Consider the following 15,417-nt stretch of genomic DNA (forward strand, 5'->3'; position numbering starts at 1 on the left):
GACTTGGCCATTCAATGAGTCTTCATCACCGGCGATCAGGGGTCTTCCCCGGCGGGTCACCTGGAGGCAGCTTCATGAGGGTTGAGGAATGTGGAGATGGTTGCGGGTGATCAGAAGCTTTCTTGACGCTTAAGCACTGGCAGCGCTACCGTCACATCCTAGAAAGCTTTTGATCGTGTAAAAAAGTTATTATCATGTATAGTCTAACTTTCGTGGTTACTACTACTTATCATATAAATATCACGTGAGATCACTTCTATAAATTTGCGAAAATTTACTACCTTTCGTGAGGTCCCGAGGTCTTTGGACTCGGAGGTTCAAGTTCAAGTTGGAAGATGAGGTCGGCACCGGGGATCAGCTAGCATTCTCCCGAATCCATATTAACATTGGAATACTTTTTCGACGCACCCTACTTGTATTCCGAATGAACTTGAACCTTGAGAGTCATCTAAATAAATGCGAACGAAACAAAGATACTACTGGTACCAACTTGAAGCTATAACTTGGAACTCCCTGTTTCCTGACTCCATGAGCAAGTGTCCAATCCATCTGCCTTATTCAAGGCCCTCTTTCCGTGTAGGAGGGATTCCTTAGGTGAAATCAAATGCACACGGCAGGGTCTCCATATAAAAATTCTCCAGAGAATATCGGAGACATTTATCTCACCGATGATCCTGTGCGCGCACTTTTCAAAGTGAACAATATAACATCCTGATAGCCTTCGAAATGGGACCTTTTCGACAATATTCCTTACTATATTCTGTTATCCTCTATCGAAATACGGTTTCCCAACTTTATCAGACACCAGTCTCCCGTTATGACCCTGAAAGAAATCCAAGATGCAAAAGATCTGTGGCTGCGTAGTATTCGAGGCTGCAACATCCCGGGGATCAACGCATCGACTGTGCGGCAAGTCGGATCTATGGTCAAGGTGGGAGAAGCGAGCCCTCTGTTTTCTGAGAGAAGGCGCATCAGTCCCTTTCCCTGAAGTATTCAATGCTTACACGATCGCCGATTATGGCTTTTTCTATTATAGCTTTTTCTTAATGTCGAAAATCCCAGGCCATCTACTTCAACGATGATGGCGATCTTTAACTCCAGGATTTGATTCAATCAGAACAAGAGATAAACCTACCTGCTACTTCCCCGTAAGTCTAAACCTGCATACTCATCAAATTAGAGATAACACAGTGCCCGTTTTCAGAGAATTGTTTCGGCTTTGTTAAAGTTGTCAGCGGCACCCGTTATGAGAATACCCTTTCACTAATCTTGCGAGTCCCTGTCCCTTCATCGCTTGCGATTATTTACAATTACACGAAACTCCAAAAGTATTTCCTTCCGTGACACGAAGACGAATCTGGTCAATTGCTTCGCACTCCGGCGTGGGTTGCACAGATTAATGAGACTCAATGGAATTTCCGAAATAATGCGCCCGTGAGAAATCATGTATAGATCAAAGCTATGAATCCAAGAAAGCGGGAAGAACTGAAGAATATAAAAATCTCGATCTACCCGCTTGAAAAAGAGAGGACGTTTGACCCTGAGCCTCTTTTTCTTTGATGTGATGAATCACAGATGTGCTATGCGGAGCGAAAAACGGCTCTCTGTGCCGATTGGCTGTCTGGCTTTTATTTTGGGGTTGAAAATTATCAACGGTTGAAGTAAAGACTAGGGAATGACGAGTACGGAGTAGGTATTACTGAATCAGATGACCCCGAGGCTTCGGATTCTCAATTCGTGCGCTGTTTGAAAGGGGCTCAACGACGAGTGCCGAGGTTCCCGGCGAGGCAGAGTAATGGAAACAACCTTGGAATGCGAAGTCTCTGAAAAGAAAAAGCCCAGTTCTTACCCCCAGTGTTATGGGTAATCTGCAAGCAGATCAGTCCATTTCACATTTATGTCAGGGAGATGTCAAGTGCATGAAGCTCGACGCAATCACAAAAAGAATCCCCAGAGTATCTGATGTATATGTGCCGTGATTGATAAGTCTACTCACGATATGTGCATGCACACCCGTACATGGGATGGATACAAGGTAAATTAGCATGACCCAATTCTCGACCAAATTGCGCCATGCAGTGCAATTGGACCCTGAACCCGGAACCCCGGAATCCTGCAGGCCACTTGGATACACCACCACAGCCAATAAAAGCCATACCCATCGACTGCAATAAGCTCGCTAGCGGAGAGAGTGGCGCAGCTCATCTCGGCTGTACGAAGGACAGTGCATGATGGGGAAATAGGCTTCATGCAGTGAGACTGTGACCAGGTGATTGATTCCGGGTTGAGGCAGCCCGGATGTGTATGGAAACACAAACATCATGGATACCCATATACAGTACGGTCTGCACTTCGTATTCTGTAAATTAAGTTATGCCACCTACATTACTCCGTACCGTACTGAGTTAAGCTGCAATGGCTCACTTATTGCGATTATTTCGAAGAAATTAGGATACGATGGTGCAAGACTGATCTCGGAAGACCTAATTATAGGTAGCCAAGGCGTACGGGGTACAACTACTAATTATACGGGACCCTAGACCAAGCTACCCGGCCTAGTTCTGTAGGGCACACACAAACACCACGCTATAAGGCTGACGGGGCCGCCGAGCGGAGCCAATTTCAAGGGTTCAAGTTCCCTCGAAGGATCGAAGGGAGATAAAATAGAGCAAGGCTTGTTAGTTTGTTTTGTATTTTGCTTTTTGAACTCTTGGCTCTCCGCCTGGTGGCCTTAGACTGGCTACTCTGGACAGCGGATGGAGTCAGCTTGGGGAGGGACTAACTAGCGTAGCTCCATGCGGGTGTATATAATCCGTCGGAAAAGGGGTAATACTATATGTATCCGTACTCCGAGGTGCGACATCCCAAATTAGGGGTATTGAGATGCTAATTTCCCTTTCAATTGGAAGTTAAAATAGCTTGCGGTACTCCGTATGCTCCGAGACAATTCAGAGACAAAATTTGGATATTAGGAAGATAGTGTCGGGACAGAGGTTCGCCGGTGGATTCTGGAAGGCCACCAGATCGACAAGCGTAGCTAATTCGGTGCTCGGCCGGATCGCTCATCGTTGGGTCTAGGAATCGGGAATAACTCTTGGCTATCCAGATGAGGGACAGCTGAAACGAGGGACAGACTTTGACTTCATGGTGCTCTGGCCCTACTCCGCACTCCATCCATGACTAGGAGACCCTGAATGAAAGAATGGTGACGTTCCAACTGCAGCTAGACAACGTTCTCTGCCGTTGTTCTGCACGGCCCCTTCCACGCGGACGAGAGAGGAGAACAAAATTCCAGTTGACATCACATCACAGAACCCTGCGTGGTTGAGATCTCTGGGAGACCACCCATCTGTCTGTCCGTCGCCAAGATTGGCCCCTGGACGGACTCCACCGGGAAAGCAGCCGATTCTATTGGAATTCGACAGTCAAGCCTTCTGTCCGAGGTGGGGCCCGACCAAGTTCCAATACACAATTATCCAGGCAGAAGCAAACTCCCCGAGGAATCACTTTTCAAAATTGGGGGCCCTTCTTGGCTCTCCAATAAATTCCGCCCCGAGATGAAGGAATTAGGAAACAATACGGTTTACGGAGTACGAGAGGAATGTAAGCAAATGGCTCCGTAGATGTGCGTCGGCAAGATCCCGCCCTAACACAGCCTTCTGGAAAAAGGCCCCCGAAAAAGGAAAAAAAGCTGGGGCACACGTTGTGTACGAGAGGCGTAAGAACCAGTCAGGACATGTCCGGAGCTAGTAACAAAACACAACGATCTTTCAGGCTTAGCATGGATCAGGACCAGTCGTATGTACTGGAGTGGTAAGCGGTGGCGGACGTGGAGGAACGATTTTTTCACGAGATCCACTTTGAACAGGATCAGTACAGTGGGAGCCACAAGGGGCCAATAGGGGCCACTAGGGAGTATAAGGGGGCCAAAATGAAATCCCTGTTGCTCCTTTCTTGAGCCGCAGCTTCTGTTTCCAGTAGCTCGTCTCGTGTCCGAACGTTGGGAACGAGGCCGATTTTAGTACTCCTCTGGAAAGTGGACTCGAATATGAATAGTGCATGCCTTAACCGCGCTGGATCATACCGGACCGCGCTCATTAATCTCCCACTCGCCTGCTTTGCTCTCCACTCCTCTCAGTATGGAGCCTGCATAGTCTGGGTCTCATTGTTTCCAACAGAGAGACCGGCGTAGCGGTGAAAGAGATCGACTCAATTGACTTGGGGGCGAGAGTAGTTTCTTGGAAGAGGACAAAGAGTACTCCGTAGAGAGAGGCTATGTCGACCTATGTATAGCTCAGTGGAGAGAATGAGGAATAGGTTCAAGGCGTCCCAGATTTGCACCTATACAGCCGGTACAAGCATTACAGCCACGTTGTGCTTTGTAGCGGATTCTGCCAGCAGCCCGAGACTCCGTGCGAGCCTTGGTCTCCACTCGTCTCACTCGGTATGTACCAGTAACAGGAACAAGGCTTTTTGGATCAGACCCTGAGAGGTTTAGCACTGGCCCACTGGCCCCTCGAATGGGGAAAAAGCCCGCATGACCCTAGAGGCTAAGCAGCGCTGGATGAAACCCTGGCTGGGGCTCACGGTCCACAGGCAATTCCAGGTCCATACAGATGATTGTACAGAGAGTATGGTTCCGTACGGGTTCCTGGGTGGCAATGAGTGACCGAGGGTATTGGGTAAGGGTATTTGGAGTAAGTTGTGGTGGTGGTGAAGGTGGTGGTAAAGAGCAAAAGTGAAGGTGCGCTGGCTACTTTTCCCCATGTTCCACTTTCACTCCATTTCTATAATTATTTATTCCTGCCGTCTACGCCCCCCCCCCCGTCACTTTTCCCTCCTGAACTCTCTCGGTTTTGGATCTTTGCTTTCCTTGCATGATCTAATCAACTCAACTCCTTCCTCTCCCATGCTTCTCATGTCGCCGTGAAGCATCTAGGACCATGCAATTCAACAATACCCCGTGGAATGCCACGGGCACCACTCCGGGCTTCGCCGGTCAAGCCCTGGGCTGGATGCGTTTCTTCTGTTGCACAATGCCCGCGCGTGGCCTACAAGCTTCATTCACCTGGGAACTTTCTCGCAAGTTCTGGTATTCATTCCTCTTCGTCTCCATCTTCTTCGCAAAGCTCTTGCATATCTGGGCCCATATCGATTCCATCCCCGTTGGAACCCTGTTCCTTTGGGGTTCAACTTTTTTCGTGCAGGACATCATCTTCCTGTTTCTGGCACACCTCTTGTCGCGCAGCTATCAGCACAAATGGATTCGCATTGGTGCTGCTACGACCATGATTGTGGCTAGGTAAGTTTTTCCGTTGTTTCCCCTTGATCTTTTTGGTGGTCGCGTGCGCGTCCGCCCGATTGGGAAGCGAACCTCATTTCTAATCTGAGCTTAATTTCTTTTTAGTCTCGTCCTCTCCGTCATGGCCGCTGCCAATACCTCCTTCTACTTCACTACCGGAGCCGAAATCCACTGGCGCCAGGCTGGTGGTTTTAACCGCGATCCCGCCTCCATCAACACTTTGCTCACCGGTCTCACTGGTCTTGTCATCGTCGAGGCCCTCTATATCGTGGTGGCCGCACTTGCGACTCCGCACCTCTACAATGCGGTGGGTGGAGTGATGCACACGTGGAGCGAATTCTTTGTTTCGATCACCAAGCCCCTGGTCAAGCCTGTGTTCAGGCCTCTAATGGAGATGGTCTTCAGCCGATGGAGCAGAGGACGCAAGCTGTTTGAGGATTTGAAGATCTATGAGCCAGTTCCTCTGGGTGACTATGAAGATGACGAAGACAAGATGAACTCGGCTCCCCTGCTCGACCAGCCCACCCAGCCGCGATCCAATGAGGAGGACTTCAGCCTCGGACTCGGCCTCAAGCAGCGATGGATGAACAGGATGAACAGTGGTTTCGACGATCTTAAACAGGACTGGAGACCGATCGCCAAGCGTGCGCTGATCATTGTTCCAACTGCAATCATATTTATTCTCCGTCTCGCCCGTCCCTCTGAACAAGCGCTCTGGTTTATGTCCCAGACAGTCATTATTTCCCCCTTTGCCGGTGTCGATTCCAAGGGCAAGCTTCAGATGATCTCGGACGACCCTTATCTGCACGGCAAGCTGACGGCTTTGACTGCACCCCCTCGTTGGGATTGGTTCCCTGAGGGCAACTGGCCCGGATTCCGCGACTGGGAGAAAGGTGGATTCGATGGCAACAAGTACTCTCACTACAACGCTACCGAGGACCCTCTGACCATCTCCAACCTGGGCGAGGACATTCTGGTGCCTCTCCGGGACGCTCTCCACGGCGGCAAAGTGAACATCAAGCATATCTTCGTCTTCAAGATGGAGAGCACCCGCTACGACGTTTTCCCCCTCCGCAAGGGCTCCTATATGCATGAGCGTCTCGTCAAGTCACACAAGAACAAGCGAATTCCCAAAGATGTCCAGCGCCGCCTGGCAAACCTGACTTCGGTCGCTGAACGCCTGACTGGTGCCGAATCCGGATTCCACAAGAAGGGTGCTATCAAGCCTTATGGCGGTATTCGTGCGGACAACTCCTACACCGGTGGTACTTTCACTCTGAAGAGCATCGAAGCGACTACCTGCGGTCTTTCTCCTCTCGTCATCGATTTCAACAAGGAATACGAGCACCACATTTACAACCCCTGCATGCCTCAAGTCCTTGACGTTCTGAGTGCCAAAACCAACGACACCAAGAGCAGCGATTACAAGCTGTGGCCCTGGCGCCCAACCTTCATGCAGTCGATTACCGATACCTACGATCACCAGAATCTGTTGTCCCCCGCACTCGGTTTCAAGCCGGAAAACATCGTCACTGTCGAGTCTATTGATGAGGATATCGCGAACGGCAAGAATTTCAACTACACCAAGTTTAACTTCTGGGGTTACCCCGATGGATCCCTGAAGGGCTACTTCCGTGAAGCCATTGAGAGTGCCGAGGCCAATCACGAGCGTCTCTTCCTCACACACCTGACTGGTATCACTCACCACCCCTGGGATACTCCCGATGGAAAATACGACGATCTTTTCGGTTCCGAGTCCAACTCTTTTGGTGGAAAGAACGATCAACTCAACCGCTATCTGAACACTGTCGGTGTCAACGACAAGTGGTACGGAGACTTCCTGGATCTGCTGGAGGAGACCGGCGTTGCCAACGAGACACTCATTGTCATGACTGGTGACCATGGTCTCTCTCTCCCCGAGGATGGCAACGTTACTCCCTACGACAACCCTCTCGTTTCCAACTTCCACGTTCCTCTCATTTTTGCCAACCCTAACATCCCTCCCATCTCCATCAACTCCTCCGTGAGCTCTGTCCAGATCATGCCCACCATCCTTGATCTTCTCAAGACCTCCGGATCTCTTGACCACGTCAGCGCTCGCGCTGTTGGCGATCTGCTCCCCATGTACGAGGGACAGTCCATGATTCGTCCCATTATCGCCGAAAACAACAGCACCGCCTACTACCAATTCACCGTCATGAACACCGGTGGCTCCCTGGTCGCTATGCGCTCCGCCAATCGTCCATACCGCCTCGTCGTTCCCCTGGTAAATGAGGTCGAGTGGCGCTTCAGTGACCCTTCCACGGACCCGCAGGAACAGAACCCTATCAAGTCGTTCGATCTCGACGGCCTCATCAAAGCCGTTGAGGAGAAGCACGGTTCTGACGCTGTCAAGTGGACCCATGATGCTTCCCATGCCGCTCAGTGGTGGGTCGCTGACAACTGGCGCCGCTACGAATATGACCCCTCCCGGCCGAAGTCATCATCCAAATCAGGCTGGTCTGAGGGATACAAGGGCCCATGAGCAACCAACCGACCACAACCACCCTCCTCTCTCCGACACAGAACAACCACAACCATGAACATACACAGAAAAAAACAACTGCACAAACCCTTAATACCCAAAAAGAGAGAAGACCTCTCATCTCCTCCCGCATTTTGTATGATTATTGATTCTCAGACCTTTCTGGAGACTCTGATCTGAACAGCATGGCGCACGGCATATTTCACTTTTCACATTCACATATTGGGGGTTCTTTTCTTTTACTTTCTCATTATTTGTACATATCTTTTGCATACTTAGGGGTTCTGTTTTCGACTCTGTTGATAATGAGTACTACATTATGAAATATTTATCAAATCCGTCTTTTCCGCTTTTTATCAATTGTATCGTTCCTTGAGTGGGGAATTGGTGGCAAATCTAATACTGTAGTACCGTACATCCCTCGGTCGCAACACGGAGGCGAAGCGGTCCATGATCATCAATGCAGTGGCGAAGGGAAGCTTTGATCTCATCTGATCTGATCTGATCTGATCTGATCTGGACCTGAAGGCTGGGGCGATCATCCGTTCTAGTTCACCAGACGAACCCTGGCCAAGAGGATACTAACCAATTTGGTGCATACTAGTCCTCGTTTAGACTGTGGATCAAGTCTTGAGATTCCCGTCGCCTCCGCCTCCAACGGAGATCCTGTCCTCCGCATCATCTTCTTGTCGTGTTTGGCGATTGTGAGAGGGGTTTCCGCCGTGGCTCTGTGGCTCTGTTCATAAACATTTCTTTCAATTGTAACATGGAGTCGACAAAGCCATGGCTTCATAGGATTCGGTCTTCCGAATCTTTTGTTGTCGCGGTGGTGACGATTGCGATTTTCACGGTATGTCTGATTGGATCGCATTAGATATGATGGGTTTTTATTTGCGATCACTAATGTTGCCATGATGCTTTTAGGATGTTTTCATATATGGCATGGTGAGTTCAATCTCTATCAATCTCTATCACGATGATCTATTCTCCCCTCCTTTCTAACATATTGTGCCTCTCAAGATTGTACCTATCATCCCCGTTGCACTGGTTGAACGCGTCGGAACTCGAGAAGAAGATGGTATGATTGATTGATTTATCTTTGGCCTTTTTTTTTTCTCTTTTTCTTTTGATTAAATTGCCCCGCTAACTGCCATGAACAGCGCAATACTGGGTATCGGTTCTGCTAGCCGTCTACGGTGCAACCCTTCTTATTGGATCGCGTATGTATTTGCTTTTCTATATTCGCCATTTGTGTTCCAATTTTATACCTACTAGTGTATGGTTCTCGCTGAAAACAAACTTGAAGCTGACATTGCAACAGCGCTGTTTGGCTGGTTCGCCGATCACTCTCGATATCGAAAATTACCTTTCGTCATCGGTCTCGTTGCACTGGGTGCTTCGACTCTTCTCTTCGTCGTTGCCCGCTCTATGATTCTTCTTATACTTGCACGTGGTCTGCAGGGGTTCTCCGCCGCAGGTGTTTGGGTCGTTGGACTCGCCATCGTTGCGGATAATGTGACCCCGGAGCGGGTCGGAGAGGCAATGGGACAAACGACAATCGGTATGACGTGGGGATTTCTTCTCGGTCCCATGATTGGTGGAATCATGTATGAGAAGCTGGGATTTTATGGGACGTTTATGATTCCTGTGGCTCTTATTGTTATGGATGTGATCTTGCGATTTGCCATTATCGAGGTGCCGAGTGAGTGACATCGACCCGGATTAGAGAGAGATGAGACGCAGTGAGTGTGATCATGCTAATCTCATGTTAGAAATTGCTCCAGATTCAGAGCGCACTCGCAATTCGCAGGCTATTGACTCTCAGGCTGATGCGTACAATACGTTCACTTGCCACGGGTCTCAGTCTCCCCAGGCAAGGGATCCTGATATCGGGACTGAGGAAGATTGCCACGAGCAAACATCCTTATTGAGATCCTCGACACCTTGTGCTGGATCTTCAAGCTTGAGCAAACAAAAACCCGCCACTATATTCAGTCTTCTCAAGTCTCCTCGACTGCCCCTTGCATGCACGGCCACCATTGTGATGGCTGTTATGGTCGCAGCTTTAGAAACCGTTCGTTGACCCTCCCGCTCGCTCGCTGCCTTTATTGGAAGCTGGAAATAACGACTAACTCTACCACATAGACGATCCCGATATACGTTATGGAGACATTCGGCTGGTCCTCTGGCGGCGCAGGGCTAATCTTCGTCGCTTCCTCTATCCCCAGTTTCGCAGGCGTGCTTATTGGAAAGTTTATCGATCGCATCGGAGTCCGGATCCCCGCAGCTATAGCCTTCTCAGCTTCGGCCTGCGGCTGGATCCTGATGCGCTTCGTGAACAAGAACACAACCGCCGATATTATTCTGCTAACAGCCCTCCTATTCATTCTAGGCCTCGCGGTCGTCACGATAGAAGTAACCGCCATGACGGAAGCTTCTCAGGTGGTCGGAGACTATGAGAGTGAGAACCCTGGCGCGTTCGGAGAGAAAAGCCCGGTCGCCCAGACGTATGCGCTGTTTAATATGGCGTTTGCTGGGGGTCAGCTCCTTGGTCCGATATTGGCGGGTGGACTGCGGGTGCGTGCAGGTTGGGCTGCTATGACTCTCGTGTTGGGAGTACTGTGTGCCGTGACAGCCGTGCCTATTGGTCTGTTTAGTGGTGCCTTGCCTAAAAGGGTCGAGGTTGAGGCCGAAAGGGATGCCAGTGGGTAGTCACTATCCACATAGTGGTAGGAAATAGTTCTGCGAGTGAACGAACGTTGGAAAACAAAAAATTTCTGGGGCTTTCTAGAGATCGCGAACAATATAACATGGATGTGATTTAATATCCATTGATGGTGAGATTTCCGCTTCATTGGCCGTGTTCAATTTAGAGAAAAGAAGAGCTGAAAGGGGTTGTTCAAGAAGTTTGTTTAAAATTACATGCCATAGCACACAGCTAATACATCGGGCGGCATTAAATTAGTCGAATAATCTCATTGGCAAGACTGGTTTGACTCATGAAGATCTTTCAGCGAGAATACACCAATTGCCATTGCGATATCTTGCAAACGAGGCGGAGCCCCGCAACGCGACGCCACATCCCAGGTTGGGGCCTAGAATCCAGCAACTCTTAGCTGAGCTCATAAACCTTGGAATATCCTGACAGGTATCTTTAACATTTAAAGCTCAATCCTTGACTCAACACAAATAGACGATCGGCTTGAAAACGAAACCAAGAATGAGGCGCTGGCACAAAGACGGCTGTCAAAGTCCTGAGATCGTGCTGGTTGACTCCAATTCCACTCTGCACTGCAAAAGTTGCTCCGCACATTCATCCCTTGATGAGACGACAGACGCGGCTCAAAAAGATAATAATCGCTCCCCACCACCGAGAACAGAGAACCAGCCCTTGAAATGGCCTGCAAAGGCGCGCTATCTAGGAGAGTTCTCTTCAGCTGTTGAAGTCACGCAGCCTCCTCGGAAGATCTCTCGCGTCGGGTCAACAGCGACCCAAAATGAAGAAGTGGCAAGGCCAGAGACCCTTTTTGACGATGAAATTCGGCTCATAAGACTGATGCCGTGTGAGGATTCAAATGGGCCGGTTCATCTCATGTGGGAGAAAACACATCTCCGTGAACGGCCGGTTCAAACGTATGATGCTGTTTCTTATACCACTGCGGGGGGGACCATCTCGATGGAAACCAGTTTTCATAGGTGTTTTCTGGGACATTATTTACATTCACACAAATTGTGAAGCTGCCCTTCGACACATTAGATATCTTGATTTGACACAGTTGCTCTGGATTGATGAACTTTGTATTGATCTCGATGATGTTCTTGAGAGAAATCACCAAGTTGGCCTCTCGCGCGAGATTTATGTAAATGCAAAAGCTGTTCTGACCTTTTTAGGTGATTATTCACCTGAAACTAAGTTGATTTTGGAAAGTTTCAAAAAGGCAAAAGCGGGCGGTCTTGCTGAGATTTTCTTTACAGAATTTCGCGATGCCTGGAGATGCTTCTCTGACCTACCAATATTCTCACGCGTGTGGATTTTGCAGGAAATGCTGGTCAGCCGACATCTTGTGCTCATTTCGGGAGATTCCGTTATCCCTTGGCCCAAAAGAACAAAGATCACGGTCGTGCCTAAGCCAATCAACAATTCGATTGTACACCGGATGATTGAAAACGAAAGCTTGAATGAGGAATTTCTGGATATCCTTCTCGCTGCTTCTCAGTACGAGTGCTCGGATGCGCGAGATAAAGTTTTCGGCGTCCTAGGTCTTGTGGACGAAGCTATCAGACCTGACTATTCACTATCCGTTGAAGATGTTTACACGGGCGTCGCTGCATATCTGGCCACCTATCTCAGAGATATGAGAATCCTGAATTTTGCAGGATCAGCTCGGTCAAATCTCGACATCCCATCTTGGGTCCCAGACTGGACTCAGAAGCAAGCTCTCCAGTTCCCCAGTCACGAGCATGCTAGCACTGATCCCGGCATGGATGGGATGGTAACGTTTTCATTTCATGGCATGGTACCGAACAACATAGAGATCCTCGTTGACCCCAAGTCAAGAGCCTTGCAATGCTCTGGAATCAGATTATGTTCTCACAATGGACGCTGGCAATTATCCTCCATACTGGCGGAAAGAGGTCACCGTCGAGCCGTCTTTCCAAGAGACAATCAAGGGAACGTTGTGACTAACTACCATAGTACACGCGAATTGTTCGGCTTTACGACGACACCAAGGCCCTTATTCCAAGAGGGTGTTTCTGTCTTCTTGCTGCAGGGAATGGAGCATCCTGTTCTTCTACGCTACTTGCCCGAAAAAGAGGCGTATTCTTTACTGAGCACCTGTGTGGTCTCATTTCGACAACCAAGATCTCAAGCGGAGTATTTCCCATGGGAAGTGGATTCTTCGGATTCTTCAACTCAGCCTTTCTCTAACTTGCTCAATGTCTATCGAATTACTACTGAGGATATGGATCGAATTGTCGAATTTGACTCTCGTGTACTTGACGTGATCTGGCGACGCCAAAACATAACCCCCGACCCCGACCACCGCACATTCTTCCACTCGATGACCAGGTTCATGGATCTCGTGGAAATATTTTTCCTGGAGATTCATAGAATCGAAAAGACCCTGAGGGACTGTTGGAAAGACTACGAGAGCAGGCTCGGTTTGATGTTCCAGGACCCTGGAAAAGTGTGGTCCTTTGTTGAGCATCTTGGAGAGCAAGACGACGAAATACGCGGCACGGAGAAAATGCCCCGAGCAGATAAATTGAATACGGCATGGAAAGATTTCCCTAAAGGGAAATTACCGTACGAATATACATGGGATCTGGAACGGTTCTGCCTGTCATTTGTTTCGGGGTCCTCGGCACCTCCACCTCCTGTGGATTCGCTTGAAGATGACGATGTCGAGCCTGAGGATTTAATTTCTAACATGGGTGATATAAGAGCGTGGGCAGAGACAACTGAGAAGCTACTGAGAATAATGTCATTTACGGAGAAGCACATGAGCTCGAGTTGGCCATCGTTTCCAGGAAACGACATGGCACGAACGTGGCTCGCGCCATTTGAGACCGGTGTTTGGAAATGGGAGAAATTCAGAGCTTCACTTGTGGCTAGGGAGAGTATTTGGGAAATTTTGATACCTGAAGAACTGGATCCGAGGGTCAATCATAATATCAAGATGCGCTTCATCATGAATCAGCTGGGTCTGGTCGAGGAGGAAATGCAAGTAACGATTATATAGTAATGTCGTGCCGTGAGGTTCAATCAGACGATATCCTATACCATCATGATCATGATGAGTGTCACGGTAGCTTCAAGTTCAGGATGCTCATTCAGAGCTTACCAGATCTATGCATGAATAAATCGATTAACCTTGGAACTCAACCTTGGAAGTTCCAAGTTATTTGCGTCTATTGTCTATTCCCACCGGGTATTCATCCTAAGTCTTCATAAATATCCACGGATGTGTTCCCTGTACCCCATGATGGGTTGGCCTTCCCCGCATTACGTCACCGGCATAATCAAGTTGATCCACCAGTCCTTCAAATTCATATTCATGTTCACTTTCATCTTGATTTTTTTATCTTTAACTTCTACATCCTCCCATTAGCACTTGATGACACCCAGAACAATCTACCTCATTTCGTCTCGCAATGCAGAGTTTCAACGGGCGCACTTTGCGATCTTTGTTCCTGCCGCCACAGAGCCAGTCCAAGGCACGTTGATCGAAGCTGTCGGTGCACCGATGACCGGTTACATCCTTGAATTCAAACGAAATTACTCTCCTACAAATGACACACAGGAGGATTATTCCCTGACACAGCTCGGGGAAGTCGATGCCGAAAATATCGTCGATGCGACCACTAGTATCAAAAGTACCGACTACGAGCCGAGAGGGAATATCGAGGTTGCCGCCTCACAGGTAGCTCCTCCCGGGATTAGTGAGAACTTTTTGGCCCCAGTGAATGATGTAAGTCCGTCAGATTAAGTATATGTGTTATACTCGAAGCTCCGCTAATAGGAATGTCTATTCCCAGCGCAATAACAAGCGGTGTCAAGAATGGACAATGGAGTATATTCGCCATCTCGTTGCAAAAAGATTGATAACATCGGACGCTATCCATACCGTCCAATCCAAGCGTGATCCACCGAGCCATGGCGTCGGGATACAGTCTACGTTGCGGCGTTCAAGCTAAAAAGAGAATGAACATCGAGGGCCGTGCTATGATGATGATACATATATACATGCAGGAACACATCTGGAACCCAGGAGGGATCGGACCAATTGCTATGGAATAGTCTGCATGAAGCAGACCCAGCAGAGTCAATTATTAGACTGCCAATCGACGTCAGATCCCGATTGCATGCCGTCAGTTCTTGAAGTTACCAACGAACGACATGCATTTAAATGTAGCAACTCACGTTTCGTAATTTGCTGGCCTTTCCTAGGGTGACAACGGCCTTCATTTCTGCTGGGCGGCTCACTTTTTTCAAACTCTTGGATTTCGGGACAAATATCCTAGAGATACTCATTGGACCCAAAATGCGACCGTGGGAGGAGGACGGAACCTCCAACTCCGAATAGCCCTCAGCTCATTCAATGTTACTTCCAGGTTATAGCTATGTACTGGCCAACAAAGCTCTCTAGATAATAGAAATTGGAAATACACTCCGCCTCTGACTAGTAGAAACACAAGGTAATTGTTCTGAATGAGACTGGGTCTAAACATTGTGAAGAATGCTACATTCTCCACGGTGGAAGACCATCGGTAGATTGTAGCCACTCATGATGAAAATAGACAAGACTGCCCCAGTTACTAAAAACAGGACGCACCCAGGAAAAACTTGATTTCCACACCGTTGGCCCTAGTGCCAAACCTTGATTTGGCGCGCTGTCGGGGATTTCCTAGTGGGCCGATCGAATGTCCACGCGGGAAAACGGCCGCTGATCAAATGTCATGTGGATATCATGGTCGAGTCGCACCGAAAAAATGATTGGAATATCGCAATGCTATCCTGCAATTCAACCTGGGATCCATGGGGATGTATGGTAAAACGTGCAAGAGCCTTAATGCTCGCTCTGCCTTG

The 15,417-nt window shown here is 48.8% G+C and overlaps 4 protein-coding genes across 4 annotated transcripts; all 4 read left to right on the forward strand.

The window, feature by feature from the left end:
* Positions 1–4,943: 4,943 nt before the first annotated feature.
* Positions 4,944–7,826, forward strand: N7533_012165 (uncharacterized protein; the record flags this gene model as incomplete). The annotated part of the gene is made up of 2 exons (XM_057108815.1): positions 4,944–5,302; positions 5,408–7,826. The coding sequence occupies 2 exons, from the start codon at positions 4,944–4,946 to the stop codon at positions 7,824–7,826; spliced, it is 2,778 nt and encodes a 925-aa protein (XP_056953916.1).
* A 766-nt stretch (positions 7,827–8,592) lies between these two features.
* Positions 8,593–10,538, forward strand: N7533_012166 (MFS transporter; the record flags this gene model as incomplete). Its single annotated transcript, XM_057108816.1, has 7 exons — positions 8,593–8,676; positions 8,751–8,771; positions 8,847–8,904; positions 8,987–9,046; positions 9,148–9,528; positions 9,599–9,900; positions 9,972–10,538. 7 exons carry the CDS (start codon positions 8,593–8,595, stop codon positions 10,536–10,538), a joined length of 1,473 nt encoding a protein of 490 aa, XP_056953917.1.
* A 1,331-nt stretch (positions 10,539–11,869) lies between these two features.
* On the forward strand, positions 11,870–13,570 carry N7533_012167 (heterokaryon incompatibility protein-domain-containing protein; the record flags this gene model as incomplete). Its single annotated transcript, XM_057108817.1, is given in 3 exon segments — positions 11,870–12,319; positions 12,360–12,505; positions 12,523–13,570. The coding sequence occupies 3 exon segments, from the start codon at positions 11,870–11,872 to the stop codon at positions 13,568–13,570; spliced, it is 1,644 nt and encodes a 547-aa protein (XP_056953918.1).
* A 375-nt stretch (positions 13,571–13,945) lies between these two features.
* Positions 13,946–14,525, forward strand: N7533_012168 (uncharacterized protein; the record flags this gene model as incomplete). The annotated part of the gene is made up of 2 exons (XM_057108818.1): positions 13,946–14,299; positions 14,367–14,525. The coding sequence occupies 2 exons, from the start codon at positions 13,946–13,948 to the stop codon at positions 14,523–14,525; spliced, it is 513 nt and encodes a 170-aa protein (XP_056953919.1).
* Between the last annotated feature and the right edge of the window lie 892 nt (positions 14,526–15,417).

Source organism: Penicillium manginii (assembly GCF_028828005.1).
Source record: "Penicillium manginii strain IBT 31320 chromosome Unknown utg000009l:1.0-3297300.0:1.0-3298630.0, whole genome shotgun sequence".
Classification (NCBI taxonomy): domain Eukaryota; kingdom Fungi; phylum Ascomycota; class Eurotiomycetes; order Eurotiales; family Aspergillaceae; genus Penicillium; species Penicillium manginii.